At 52.1% G+C, this 12,556-nt stretch overlaps 1 protein-coding gene across 3 annotated transcripts in view; it reads left to right on the top strand.

Annotated features, from left to right (window-relative positions):
• The window catches only part of ATP2A3 (ATPase sarcoplasmic/endoplasmic reticulum Ca2+ transporting 3), a 34,240-nt gene extending 21,733 nt beyond the window's left edge, over positions 1-12,507 (top strand). For 2 of the 3 annotated variants that reach the window (XM_059150181.1, XM_059150183.1), the window contains 7 exons: positions 809-1,029; positions 1,925-2,127; positions 2,703-2,788; positions 6,810-6,943; positions 7,414-7,531; positions 8,019-8,136; positions 11,143-12,507. In XM_059150181.1, coding sequence (XP_059006164.1) covers positions 809-1,029; positions 1,925-2,127; positions 2,703-2,788; positions 6,810-6,943; positions 7,414-7,531; positions 8,019-8,136; positions 11,143-11,162 — 900 coding nt within the window. In that variant the 3' untranslated portion in view covers positions 11,163-12,507. The remainder of the gene's footprint in view (positions 1-808; positions 1,030-1,924; positions 2,128-2,702; positions 2,789-6,809; positions 6,944-7,413; positions 7,532-8,018; positions 8,137-11,142) is intronic. The other variant, XM_059150182.1, reaches the window with a different exon arrangement.
• The last annotated feature ends 49 nt before the right edge of the window (positions 12,508-12,556 follow it).

The raw sequence follows: 12,556 nt of genomic DNA, 5'->3' as shown, positions 1-12,556 counted from the left end.
GTCATCAATCTTGACTACAGTTGTAACCTGGTTCTTGACTTTATTTTTGACCTTCATGTTGACTTGGTTTCTGACCTTGAACTTGACCATCTTAATCTGATTTTTACTTTGAGCTCAACCCTGTTATGGGCTGCAATCTTGACCTGCACCCTGACCAGATCCTTGACATTGATTTTGACCCCTAACCCAATAATTTATGTAGACCTCAACTTTAAATGGCCTCTAATCTTGACCTTGACTGCATCTCCAACCTTGACTGTGATATCACTCCTGATGTGGACCATAACCTTGATTTGGCATCTGATTTTGACTTGGCCTTTACCTTAGTCTAATTTTTAGTTTTGAACCTGAGTCCAGTGTTGACCTTGACCTTCACCTTGGTTCCAAACTTTACCTTAGCTATCACGCCTACCTCGTCCTTTTACATGACCCACAGCCTAGACCTCATCCTTGACTTAACCTTATTTTTGTCCTTAACCTCAATTTCATCTTCTATACCACATCCAACCTGAATTTCATCTCCACCACCATCAGAGATCCACCTTCTTTCCCAAGACCACCTCACCAGGAAGATGAGAACATTCAAACTGATCTCCTCTTCAGAATTGTGCTGCTCTGCAACCCTTGCCTTCCCTTAAGCCTCATTCCCAGCCCAATCTCTAAGTTCATTTTCAACCTCACCATTTTTCTATTCAGCTGTCTGCTTCCTTGGGGACATCTCCTGGGTTTGGGGATAGGCTTAGTTGAGGGGAGTCAAGGAAGGAGAATGAAGTTCCTTAGGCATGATCCTACCTAACTTGGCCCCTAGACTGGAGATGGGGTGAATGACGCCCCAGCCCTGAAGAAAGCAGAGATTGGTATTGCCATGGGCTCTGGCACAGCTGTGGCAAAGTCAGCAGCCGAGATGGTGCTATCAGATGACAACTTTGCCTCCATCGTGGCTGCAGTGGAGGAGGGCCGGGCCATCTACAACAACATGAAGCAATTCATCCGCTACCTCATCTCCTCCAATGTAGGCGAGGTTGTCTGGTGAGGCCCTGTATTTCCTCTTCCCAGCCCTCTGGACCAGCTCTAGGTCACCAAGGGAAATGCCTGATCCTGGGGTGGGGTTATAGGGATGGAGGGACACATATCCTGCTCTGGCTGGGGCCTTCTAGGATCTCACCTCAAGGAGGGCAGGGGCAGGAGCTCCTCATCATTCCTCCAGAGGCCTTGGAGTATGTACTCCAGCCCCCAAGGAGGTGCCTAAAAAGTCCCCCATCATTCCTCTAGCCATAAATCCGACATTCAGAGTTGGCAAGATGTGAGAACTAGCTGCTCTTCAGGGCGGTAATGTGTTTACATGTGTACATGAATGTGTGCACACAGCTAATGTGAGCATGATGTGTGTGTACCCAAGTGAAAAGTGTGTGTACATGTGTGCATGTGTGCCTTTGTGAATCTTTGGGCATACATATAAGCACAGAGGATTTGTGCCAGTATATAATTGGTACATTCTCGGGTTCATATGTGAGAGATGCCTATGGGGAATGGTGAGCACATGTTTGCCTGGACACATGTGAATTCTGCCATCTCTACATATCCAGATAAGCATCTAGGTACTTGTGTTTGTGTGATTGTGTAGCCTGTGCTAAAAAAACAACTCTGTGTATGTACTTAGGCATGTGTTGTCCACATGCATACATGCCCTAAAGGAGTTATGGCCTAAAGAGGAGAGGCCTAAAGAGCAGATATGTCCAGGCTCCAGAGCTGAGATTGGGAGCAGGAGAGACTGAGTGTGTGGCAGGACCATGCACACACATCAGAACTAGCAAAGTGGGAAGGGGCTCCTGTGGAGACAGTAGGTGAGCTTCCCAGCCTGGGGTATGAGTAGGAGCAGGACCCTCCAGTTGCTGGGGACTAGAGCCTATGACTCTGGTTCCAGCATCTTCCTCACGGCAATTCTGGGCCTCCCGGAAGCCCTGATCCCTGTGCAGCTGCTCTGGGTGAACCTGGTGACAGATGGTCTACCTGCCACAGCCCTGGGCTTCAACCCACCAGACCTGGACATCATGGAGAAGCTGCCAAGAAACCCTCGTGAGGCCCTCATCAGTGGCTGGCTCTTTTTTCGATATCTGGCTATTGGAGGTGAGTGGGGCCCTCAGTGGAGTTTCTTGAGAGTTTCTATCATTTAGGCTTGCAAAGTACAGATAGTATGACTGAGCCTGGCTTATGCCAAAAGAAATTGTGGACTCATCCAATGGGAAAGACTAGTGCATGCCTCAGGTATGGCTGGATCCAGGCCTCAGTATTGTTGGCACATTTTGGCTCTGCCTCAACTCCATGCTTAGGCAGGTGCCCCTTGGAGTGGAAGGATGGCTGCAGCAGCTGTAGCCCTCATGTTTACTCCATTATAACCCCAAATTCAACAGAAGAGAGAGCTATCCCTCAGTAATATGATAAAAGTCTCACGCCTGTTCTTGGCCCACATTGGGTCACCTGCTTATCTCCTAGCTAATCACCATGGCTAGGGGTGTGGCAGATGCTGATTGCCAATCAGGGCCCACCATTGTTACTAGGGACAGATGCTTGCAAACCACAGAACTCAGAGAGGGAGAAGGTGGTTCCCTGACAGAAATTCAGGTGATTATTAGGAAGGGGAAATGGTTGCCAGAAAACCACAGCTAGCCACTAAAGCCAGTTTCCTCCTGTCCTCCTTGCAGTGTACGTGGGCCTGGCCACGGTGGCTGCCGCCACCTGGTGGTTCCTTTATGATGCCGAAGGACCTCACGTCACCTTCTACCAACTGGTAAGCAAGGACGGCCAGGGACCATGTTGGGATTATTTCTGAGGTAGAACTCCCAGCCCAAGTAGTTGTTGGAGTTCCAGGGGAAAGGGTTCTGTAACCCCATGGTTGGCCATGGCTGTCCCTCCCTACCCCCATACACATACATAGCCATCCACCATCTAAAGAGCTAATCTCAGAAGCCACTGGAAACGACTAGAGATAGCAACCCAGCTCCTGAGCCAGAGAGGTGGTTACTCCTTCTCCCATTCATTTGGTTAGGGGACTAGCAAGGGGCGTACCTGTGCAGAAGTATCTTACCTTTATCAGGGAACCCCTGATAAATTGAGGGCTGTAAATGAGGGCTCAGAAATATGAACCCCTGAAAGGTAAAACTTCAGGCAGAGGGTCGAAGAAAGGGGACTGAGAGTGGAAGGAAGGAATCTGCCAGGCTCCTCCTCCACCTCTTTAACAACACGCTTCTCGAGAAAGGAATCCACTGACCTCTTAAAGTCACCTGGTTAGCAGGTGCCCACAACAGAGCTAGCTTAGCTCAGCATAGCTCTAGAAGCAAGCAAGGAGACCCCTCAGCAGCTGTCTGTCAGTCTGTCCCTCTGTCTGGGCATTTCCTTTTTTTATTTTTAAAGATTTATTTATTTATTTGAGAGAGAGAGAATAAACATGGGGTAGAGAGGAAGAAGGGAAAGGAAAAAGAATCCAAGCAGACTCCATGCTGAGTACAGAGCCCAATGCGGGGGTAGATCTCACAATGCTGAGATCACAACCTGAGCCCAAACCAAGTTGGGCACTTAACTGACTGCGCCACCTGGGCACCACTGCCTGGACATCTCCTTTACCTCAAAGAATGTTTGCACCAGATCTAGCAAAGCCAGTTGTGAATTTTTCGTTTAAAGCTGAGAGCTGCAGGGATTTAGGATCTTCTTCCTCTGAGTGTACCTGTCTTTGTTACCTTCTTGTAGATAGAAGAGCTCAAAGGGGGTACCTGACCCTTTGCCATGTCACCGGCTGTCATCTGGGAGGCTCTGTGATTTTGGACATTATTGCAGTATTCACATCTAGGTACAGTTAGCTCAGGGACACTTTCCTGGTACCCACTAGCCCTCAAGCATGTGGGCTCTCCGTCCTGGCAGCAGTGCAGAGCATAGGCCTGAACTCTCATCCCAAAGGCTGATGCTCCCCAGTCCTTGCCAGAAAGGCAACTCAGGCCAGCCTCAGGCACCCTTTGCTCATTTAGCTCCTACGGGAGCAGCAACGTATAGAACAATGGTGTGCTGACCACCCTGTCTATGCCTTCTTCCAGCACTCTCTCTATTACCCTCCTTTATCAATAGCTCTCAAACATCCCAGGACAGCCCACCCCCACCCTGATCTTTCTTCTGAGCATAGTCCCATGTATCCAGCTGGGTATCTCCTCTGGGATATCCTACAGGCCCATTGCACTTACCAAAATCAAATCTATCACCTTTCCCCAGATAATCCCTTTCCTTTACCCCCATCTCTGTTCTACTGCTGACCTGGCCACCCATGCCAGACAGCTGGAGGTCATACCCCACACCCACTACTCATTAGTCCCCAGTCCCGTTGGTGCCACCTTACCAACTGTCTTCAGGTTATTCCATTTCTCATTTATCCATCTGGCCAAGAAATGGCTAGTAAGCATCAACTGGATGCCAGTCACCAAGCAGACCAAGGCTCTGCAAAGACCTGGGAAGAGCATGGAAGTAGCAGTCACATTTTAAGGTGAAAAGCTTCAGCCGGGGACCTGGGTGGCTCAGCTGGTTAAGCGACTGCCTTCAGCTCAGGTCATGATCCTGGGGTCCTGGGATCGAGTCCCACATTGGGCTGTCCCTGCTCTGTGGGGAGCCTGCTTCTCCCTTTCCTTTCGGCCTAGTATTCCCTATCTTGTGCACGCTCTCTCTGTATCAAATAAATAAATAAATGGAATGAATAAATAAAATCTTTAAAAAGAAAACAAAAGAAAATCTTTAGCCAAAAATATACAGGTGGCTGTGGGACTTGGAGGTGGTCAATGGTTAGACCTAAGGTGGAACTTTCAGCTACGGTTGTTGGAGTTTCAGCAGAGCTGCCTAGAACCGCCCTTGGTTCCTAAAGGAAGCTGTCAAAAGGCAGCAGAGTGGTTAAGAGCACAGAGCATGGAGCCTAGTTCTGCCGCACACTGGCTGTATAACTTTGGACAGTCTATTTAACGTCTCAGTTAGTTTCCTCATCTATAAAATGGGTAATAATGGTCCCCGCCTCAGCCTCATAAGGCTGTCAGGACGATGAACGGAGTGATTTCTTGTAAAGTGCTTAGACCAACATTTGGCACGTAGTAAGAGTTGTGTAAGTATTTATTATATTAATGAAACACAAGAAGGCCGTGTAGGATGAGGTAAATAGGAAATAGCCAGGGAAGCAAAGGGAAGGAGTAGGCAGAACAGTGGCGTCACCCAGAGAAATCAAGCCCCCACCCCCACAAGGCTCACAATGAACCTGTGAGACCAAAGTTCCAGCCTTGAGTACCTTCTAATAAACAATTCAAGAGGCCACACCATGACTCATGACCAGGGGCACAAACCCAGAAGGTCTGAAAGGGCAGGGCGTTTTTCTATAGCAACATCTCGCTATGATCCTGTTTGTCCTTTTTTTTGCCCTGCACATGCATAAGGCAGGCTCTAGGCTTGCACAAGCTCAAGTGGAAGGTGTGTACACTGCACTTGAATGCACATGTCTGCGTAGGCCATTAAGATCTGGGAAAGCGGGGCCTGACCAGAGTGGTACAATACGAAGTGGCCCTTGGTCCTCCTGTTCTCTGGGTGGAATCAAATGTCAGGACATTTTCTTTGCTCTATGATCAGTGCCAAATAAAAACAAGCACTTGTTCCAGATACTGGAGCTTGATTTTGGAGAAACTCTCCCTGTTGATTTAAATGAGACCAGGATCTCCATCTCTTTGTTAAAGTAAGAAATCTAACCAAGCTGTAGTCTTTTAGAAATTTTCATCCTGCATGAGAGAGAAGAGGAAAGTGCTAGCGGCCCCTTCTGGCTGACAGTCACCTTACCCATATTTATGGAGTGTGGGAAAACGGATCTAGTTACTGGACAGGAGCTCCGACAGCCTGTCATCGTATATAGATTTCTCTACGAGGGTGGATCCAGGTTTTAAACCTTTAGCTGAAAAGATCTCTGTGTTCAGATGATAGTCCAGAGAACAAATTTATGTTACTGGAAGAAGGAAGCTGTTTAACTGTTACATTCACACTCATCCCAGTATTGTGGAAGAAAACAGAGTAGTTCTCACGCATGTCCTCAGCTCAGCATCTTATCACAGCAGAATCTGTCAGCGAAGTCTATGAACAGGAAGAGCACTGTCCCCAGGACTGCAGCGGCAGTGGCCACATCCTCTATAGAGCCCTGAGATCTTGTTGTTAATTATGAAGAAGCCATGTAGTAAGCCTGCACCTAGCAATTCATTAATCCACATTGTAAGCAAAAGGCGAGTCTGGTAGAGCTCAATTTCAGTGGCAGAAATGGAGGGAGATATGAATGGAATCTTATTTAATAGCACCAAAGGTGAATTCTATTCAAGCAATTTGGCTGATTGGATTTCATGTACATTTACTTATTCCGTGGTCCCAGTAAGTCACCACCCCCACTCCTGCACCTCCGATATTCCAGGCACCTTCCGGGTAGAGCCCCCATGTCCCCCTCCCTCTCAGCCCGGGGCCCTCTTCTGTCCTCCCCATCCTAATGCTAGCTGATCTCCCTCTGTCCCTCCATACTCCTGCCCCACAATGGCCTGCCTTTTTCTCCAGCACCATGTAGCCCCTCCCTGGGCCCCATCCTGGATCAATGCCCCTCCTTGGGCCCACCACACCCGCACAGCAGCACTTTGCCCAGTGGTTGTATTATGTTCTCAGATGGAGGTTGAAGATGGAGCCAGGCTTCCCTCTTCCCACACACTGGCCCCTCCCCTGATCACTGTTTTCCCGAACCCCACCCCACCCCACCTTGGTGCCCTCAGAGGAACTTCCTGAAGTGCTCCAAGGACAACCTGCTCTTTGCTGACATTGACTGCGAGGTCTTCGAGTCACGCTTTCCCACAACCATGGCCTTGTCTGTGCTGGTGACCATTGAAATGTGCAACGCCCTCAACAGGTGGGCTAGGCAGAGGGCCTGGAGCTGGGGCTGAGAGAGGGGGAGTGAGGCCTAAGTTGGGAGGCTGAGGGCCAGTCAGGGCCCAGGTCTGAGGATCAGGGGGGTCGGGATTAGGGCCTAAGTGTCAGAGGGTCCCAGAGTGGCTTTTGAGAGTAAGTGGGGCCAGAATTGAGATTTAGGGAACAAAGAAGGCCATGGTCGGGGCCTGAATAAATAGAGGGGCCAAGATTGGGTCTGAGGGACAGAGAAAGGGCATCCAAGCCCTGGGACAGGCCACTGGGGGCTGAGCAAATAACTGTGACCCACCCCTTCTGGCTACACTGGCCTCCCAGAAGTGCTCCAGCCTACAGGCCCAATTAGGGAAATGCTGAAGCCCAGGCCGCCCCCACGCCTCCCCATGGGTGGATGGCTGCCCACAGCAGGGCATGCTCACGTCCGGGCCTGCAGTGAGCACCCTGTGCCCTCGGCAGTGTCTCAGAGAACCAGTCATTGCTGCGGATGCCACCCTGGCTGAACCCTTGGCTGCTGGCCGCTGTGGCCATGTCCATGGCCCTGCACTTCCTCATCCTACTGGTGCCACCCCTGCCCGTGAGTTTCCACCCTGCCCCAATCCTCTTCTGTGACAGGGTCCAAGCCCTCCTGCAACAGCCTGGCCCTGGGTTGGTCACTGGGCCTCTCTGGGCCCTTTTGCATGGAGGACTGGGAGTGGAGACATCTTAAGGTGCTTGGTACAGACAGCTTGTGCCTTGGGGACCCTCAGATTTGGGGAACTGAAGAGGCAGGGATAAGACCTCTTGCTATGGGGACTCTCCCGAAGCCAGGGTGGGAGGAGACTATGTTCCTCCCCAGTGCAGAATCCCGCCCACTTATCCGATAGGACCAGGAAGATTCGGTAATTGGGTGAGAGCGGGGGAGGGCAGGCACTGCTGGTAGAGGAACCAGGGTAGACAAAGACCTGGAGGTGGGACCTCAAGGAGCGTCCTGAAATTGCTCATGAGGAGTCCATTGTAGCCCAAGTGTATGATGCAGATAGATTGTGGGGGCATACCTTTAACCACCCCTCCCCCCGCCGCAGCTGATTTTCCAGGTGACCCCACTGAGTGGGCGCCAGTGGGTGGTCGTGCTCCAGATATCTCTGCCTGTCATCCTGCTTGATGAAGCCCTCAAGTACCTGTCCCGGAACCACATGGATGGTGAGTGGGAAGCTCCAGACCCTCCCCACCCTGCTTGTCTCCAGCCTGCCTCCCTGCCCCGCTCCCTGCCTGCCTCCGCTCCCAGGCTGCAGCCTCCCTGTCTGTCCCGGAAAAGAAGTATTCTTGGATCAGTAAGTGGGGGACAAGGAGGGGCTCTGCTCTGGTGACTAGGGCCTGTGGTATCAGCAGGGTCTTGTGCTATAGGGGCCAAGAACACCGCTCAGAGCCCTGCTACCTCCTTCTCCTCACTTGCCACCAAACCCTGCATGGCCAGGCCCCCTGGACCCTTCTTTGGGCCTTGGCCTCTAACTCCTCTGAACCCAGCCTGTCTTTAGGCAGGCATTCTCAGGACAGTCTCCCGGGCATGGAGTGGGCAGCTACTGACCACCTCTGGGACCCCAGACCACACTGGATTGGCCTCTTTGGTGTCACCTCATAGGAGGGTAGATGAGGGGGTTCTCTGTTTCTGAGCTCACAGCTCTGGGTCTACCTTAATCTGGTACTGGAGGGAAAATGGCAGAGTCAGGGTTGGGGGCAGGGTCGTGGGGGAAGCTGGGGACCCCTGCTGGCAGAGGAGCCTCAGAGAGTGGGTGATTCTGAACCTCCCGAGGGTGAGGGAGCCAGGATCTTCTCACTGTCAGAGGTGCTTAGAGTGAGAAGCAGGGGCAAAAAAAACCCCTCCCTGTTCCTGGGAGTGTGAGCCAAGGCAGTAGCCCCCAGGCCAGGCTGCTGCGGAGGGTCTGGATTAGGCCCAGCAATGGCCAAGGCCTGCCCTGGAGCAGCTGGGTCCTTGAGGGCCATCTCTGGCAGGAATGTGTCGCAGCTTCGGGAGGGAGCCTGAGTTGGAGGGTCTATAAATAGATCACGTGCTTGTCATTCCATAGGGGCCAGGGCAATCAATCGGCTCCTATCTCCCACGCTGGCCAGTGCTCCTGGGTGCTGCAAACATTTTATCTTCTTAAAGAGGCCAAACAAAACAAGTCAGCCTCCTCTCTCTGGGGAAGCTGGCCCACCGCAGGTCTGTCCATAGCAGACACACACAGAGGGGCTTACCTGAGGGTAAAAGTAGGTACTCAGCCAATGCAAGACCTTGTTAGAGCACATGGGTGAGGAAGCAGGAAGCAAGGCAAGGCATTTTGCCCCCTGTATGGTTCCTTCTGACCCACTCACTGCGGATACTCCTCGGGAGCTGAAGAAAGTGAAATGGGTCGATCACCTAAAACTCTGTCCTTAGGAGCCCAGGGCCTCCACATTTCTGGCTGAAGCCCAGAGGTGGTCTACCAGGAAATCCATCCACCAACCTTGATCACACTAACTCACTTGAGAAGTCAAGCCTCATTGGCAGCTCACGCAGCTTCTCTGTCTTCCTTGAGAGCTTTCCCTAGCAGCCACAACTGCCAAGGAGTTCAGCACACTTTCTTAAGAAAACTTAGAAAATTTCTTAGCCAATGGGGAAGAGCCTGTGTCTCGGGCACTGTTCAGTCCCAGCTGCTGGATGGTGGAGGATTTGGGAGGGGGCCCCTAACAGGATGGGGCAGGTTGGAAGGAGCAATCCCTGCTGGGCCAAGGGTTGGAGGTGATTTCTAGAAGAGACAAGTCCGAGCAGAGGTTTGAAAGGGGAGGATGGAACTTGGTGGAGAAAGAGCTAAGCAGCGTGGTTTGGCGTCTCTAGTGGGGCTGGGGGCTCAGAGTGCAAGGTAGAGAAGTAAGGCTAGAGTGTGAAAAGGGCCTTGAATGCCAGGTTAAGGACTCTGGACATTATCTTCAAGGCAGTGAGAGCCACAGATGGGTGGAAGCATGGAAGGGACTGGGATAACATGGAGGACACATGGGAGGGGCAAGGCAGGGAGGCTGATGGGTTGTGTTGAGCTGATCTGAGGGCAGACAACTGAGTCCAGCCCAGAGTGAGCTGGTTCTGGGCAACACCTCCACCTCCACCATGAACCTGAGATGTTGACTGTGGTCCTGGTGAGGCTTGGCTTGAGAGGGTGGTGTCCTGTTCTAGGGAGTGGCTGTGGGCCCACAGGAAAGACTTGGGCTGGGCATCTGTGGCCACATCTGAGAGGTGGAGTGCTGTGTGCCTGCTGTAAGCCAAACAGCTTTGCCCTGTGTGGCTGCAGTCCCTCGGGCCTCCTAAAGCCGGATGGCGCGGGGGTGAGAGAGGGGACCCTGTTGCATTCCCAAGCCAGCCTGGTGGCCTTTTAGGGAAGTTTTGCTGAGGCTTGATGCTTGCAGCTTCCCTCTGATTTATGAGGGATGTGTCCTGGGGAGAATTGCATACGCCCAGTCAGCTCCAGGGGGTAGGTGAGGGGTGGGGGGGGTCCCCTTGCCCCGTCTCTTGGCTGTACCCAGTTGTGGCTGAGCAGCTATCAAGCAGAAGCCAGTGGGCCAGACTGAAGTGAGAGGAGGCCTGGAGAAACTAAGTGGGGACAGATCTGGGAGAGTCCAGGATACAAGGTGGGCTTGCATTTTATTCTGAAGGCAATAGAGAACCACCAAAGGGATTGACAGCTTGGATTTGTAGTGTGATGCCAGGGAGTGTGACGGTGAGGTAAGAGGGGGCTAAGGGCAGGGCTGAGAGGACCTGAAGCCTGGGGGCAGCAGGAGAAAGAGATGAACTCAAGAGGCGTAGGTAGAATCAGCAGGCCTGAGTGTATGAGATGAATGAAGCATTGATATCACCAGATTCTGGATCTCATCCTACTGGGTAGTTACCTCCCAAACTAAAAATCAAGAGGAAAATATGCCCTGGGCTGGGCTGGGGTTGTTGATAGAACATGTGGAATGGAAGAGGCCCCGTGGACTTCAGAGAAATGTGTCTGGGCATCATCTGGACATGTGGGGCACATCAGGAGACACAGTGGAACTGGGGATCCCCTGATGAACGCTATGGGAGAATGCAGCTATCCCAGGAGAAATGGAGGATGGAAGGAGCTAGAAGGAACCAGTGTGGGTACGCACTGTCACACATACATCTCTCAGTGTACTCTTGGGTTTTTCTTCCAGAAGAAAAGGACCAGAAGTGAATTCTGGGAACAGTGGAATCTCCGGTGTGTACCTCAGACTGATGATGCCCAGGCCTTCCCCTTTGCTCTCCACACTGCCATCACGTTCATCGCTTGCTCACCGGGCCCTGCCAAGAGTCTCTGCCCCTGCTTCCATACACATGGGGGCTCTAGAATTCATGTCTTTGGGACTCTCCTGGGAAGTTCACCTATGAAGCTCTAGCCCAGGAGCTACAGCCTGGGTGGGGGGTTGGGGAGGATCTGCCCAGAAGCCAGAGCTGGCAGTCAGTCCAGACATGCAGAGCCCTCTACCCCCAAATCCATGAGCACACTCTGGAGCAGGCACCTTCTTGCTTGGAGGCTGGTCATTTACTTGGTGACTGGTGCCTCTACACTGATGGAGGACTCCCAGAGTTCTTGCCAGCTCTGACCTCTTGCTTAGTGATTGGTCTGGGGCCTGGTCAGTAAGCGAGTGAAGTGGGGGAAACATCTGGGCCCAGCTGTGCACAGCAAGGGCAGACAACCCCCCTCCACTCTGTTTCCACAAACAGAGGGCTCATGAGGGCTTGAGCCTCTTACTGTTTATATGTACAGGGGATTAAAGGGTCAGAGAGAGGGACATGGTGGTAGGGGAAGGGGGCTGGGCAAGGATCCCCTTCCCGGGAGACAGCTGGCTTGTCTGCCTTGCTCTGGGCACTCCCAGACTCAGAGTTCCTGTCCTAAGCAAATGAGAGACATGCCAAGTCTCTCTCGGTGCTGCCTAGTCTGCCTAGCAGAGGACGGATTTGCCCTTCATGTCCCTGGTGCCTAAGAACCCAGACATCCTTGGGTACCTAATCACTGTGCCCTTTCAGCCCAGCCCTGTGTGTACCATCTCACAGTCTGCATGGCTGGGTGGTTCTGAGTGCCCTAGACTCTTGGCCTCACTCTTTGCCCCCAACCCTACATCCCCACGTGTTGAAAGGATGTCAATGAGAATGGCTAGTTACCCAAGGGCACTTCCTTTCCCTCCCTCCTTGGTGGAGGAATGCCTGTCACATCATGTCAAATGATGGGAAAAGTGTTTGATGGACCCAAATGTTCTTCTAACTCAGCTTTTGCCCCTTTGGCAAAAATCAGGCAAATGGGCTCCAGGTACCGTGGCCTCTTCTTCTCCTCCCTCCCCTGTGCCCTCCAAGTCTCCAGAGAGGCCATAAGAGATGCAGGGTTAGGCAAGCCTCCCCTGGGAACCAGCCCACAGAGATTCTCTGTTTCTTTCCTGCTGGAGGGAAGGCAGTCTTTGAAGTGGGGGAGGATGGCAGGGCTCTGTACCCATCTGTTGACATGCAGCCAGTAGAGAAATAAAGGTTGAGTGCCTGGGGCAACAGAGGACCGTCACCTTCTGTTTTCCTAGAGAGTGGTTCCACCATCCGCCT

This window comes from Mustela lutreola, chromosome 15 (genome assembly GCF_030435805.1).
Source record: "Mustela lutreola isolate mMusLut2 chromosome 15, mMusLut2.pri, whole genome shotgun sequence".
NCBI lineage: Eukaryota > Metazoa > Chordata > Mammalia > Carnivora > Mustelidae > Mustela > Mustela lutreola.
This window is presented reverse-complemented; position numbering and strand designations above follow the sequence as displayed.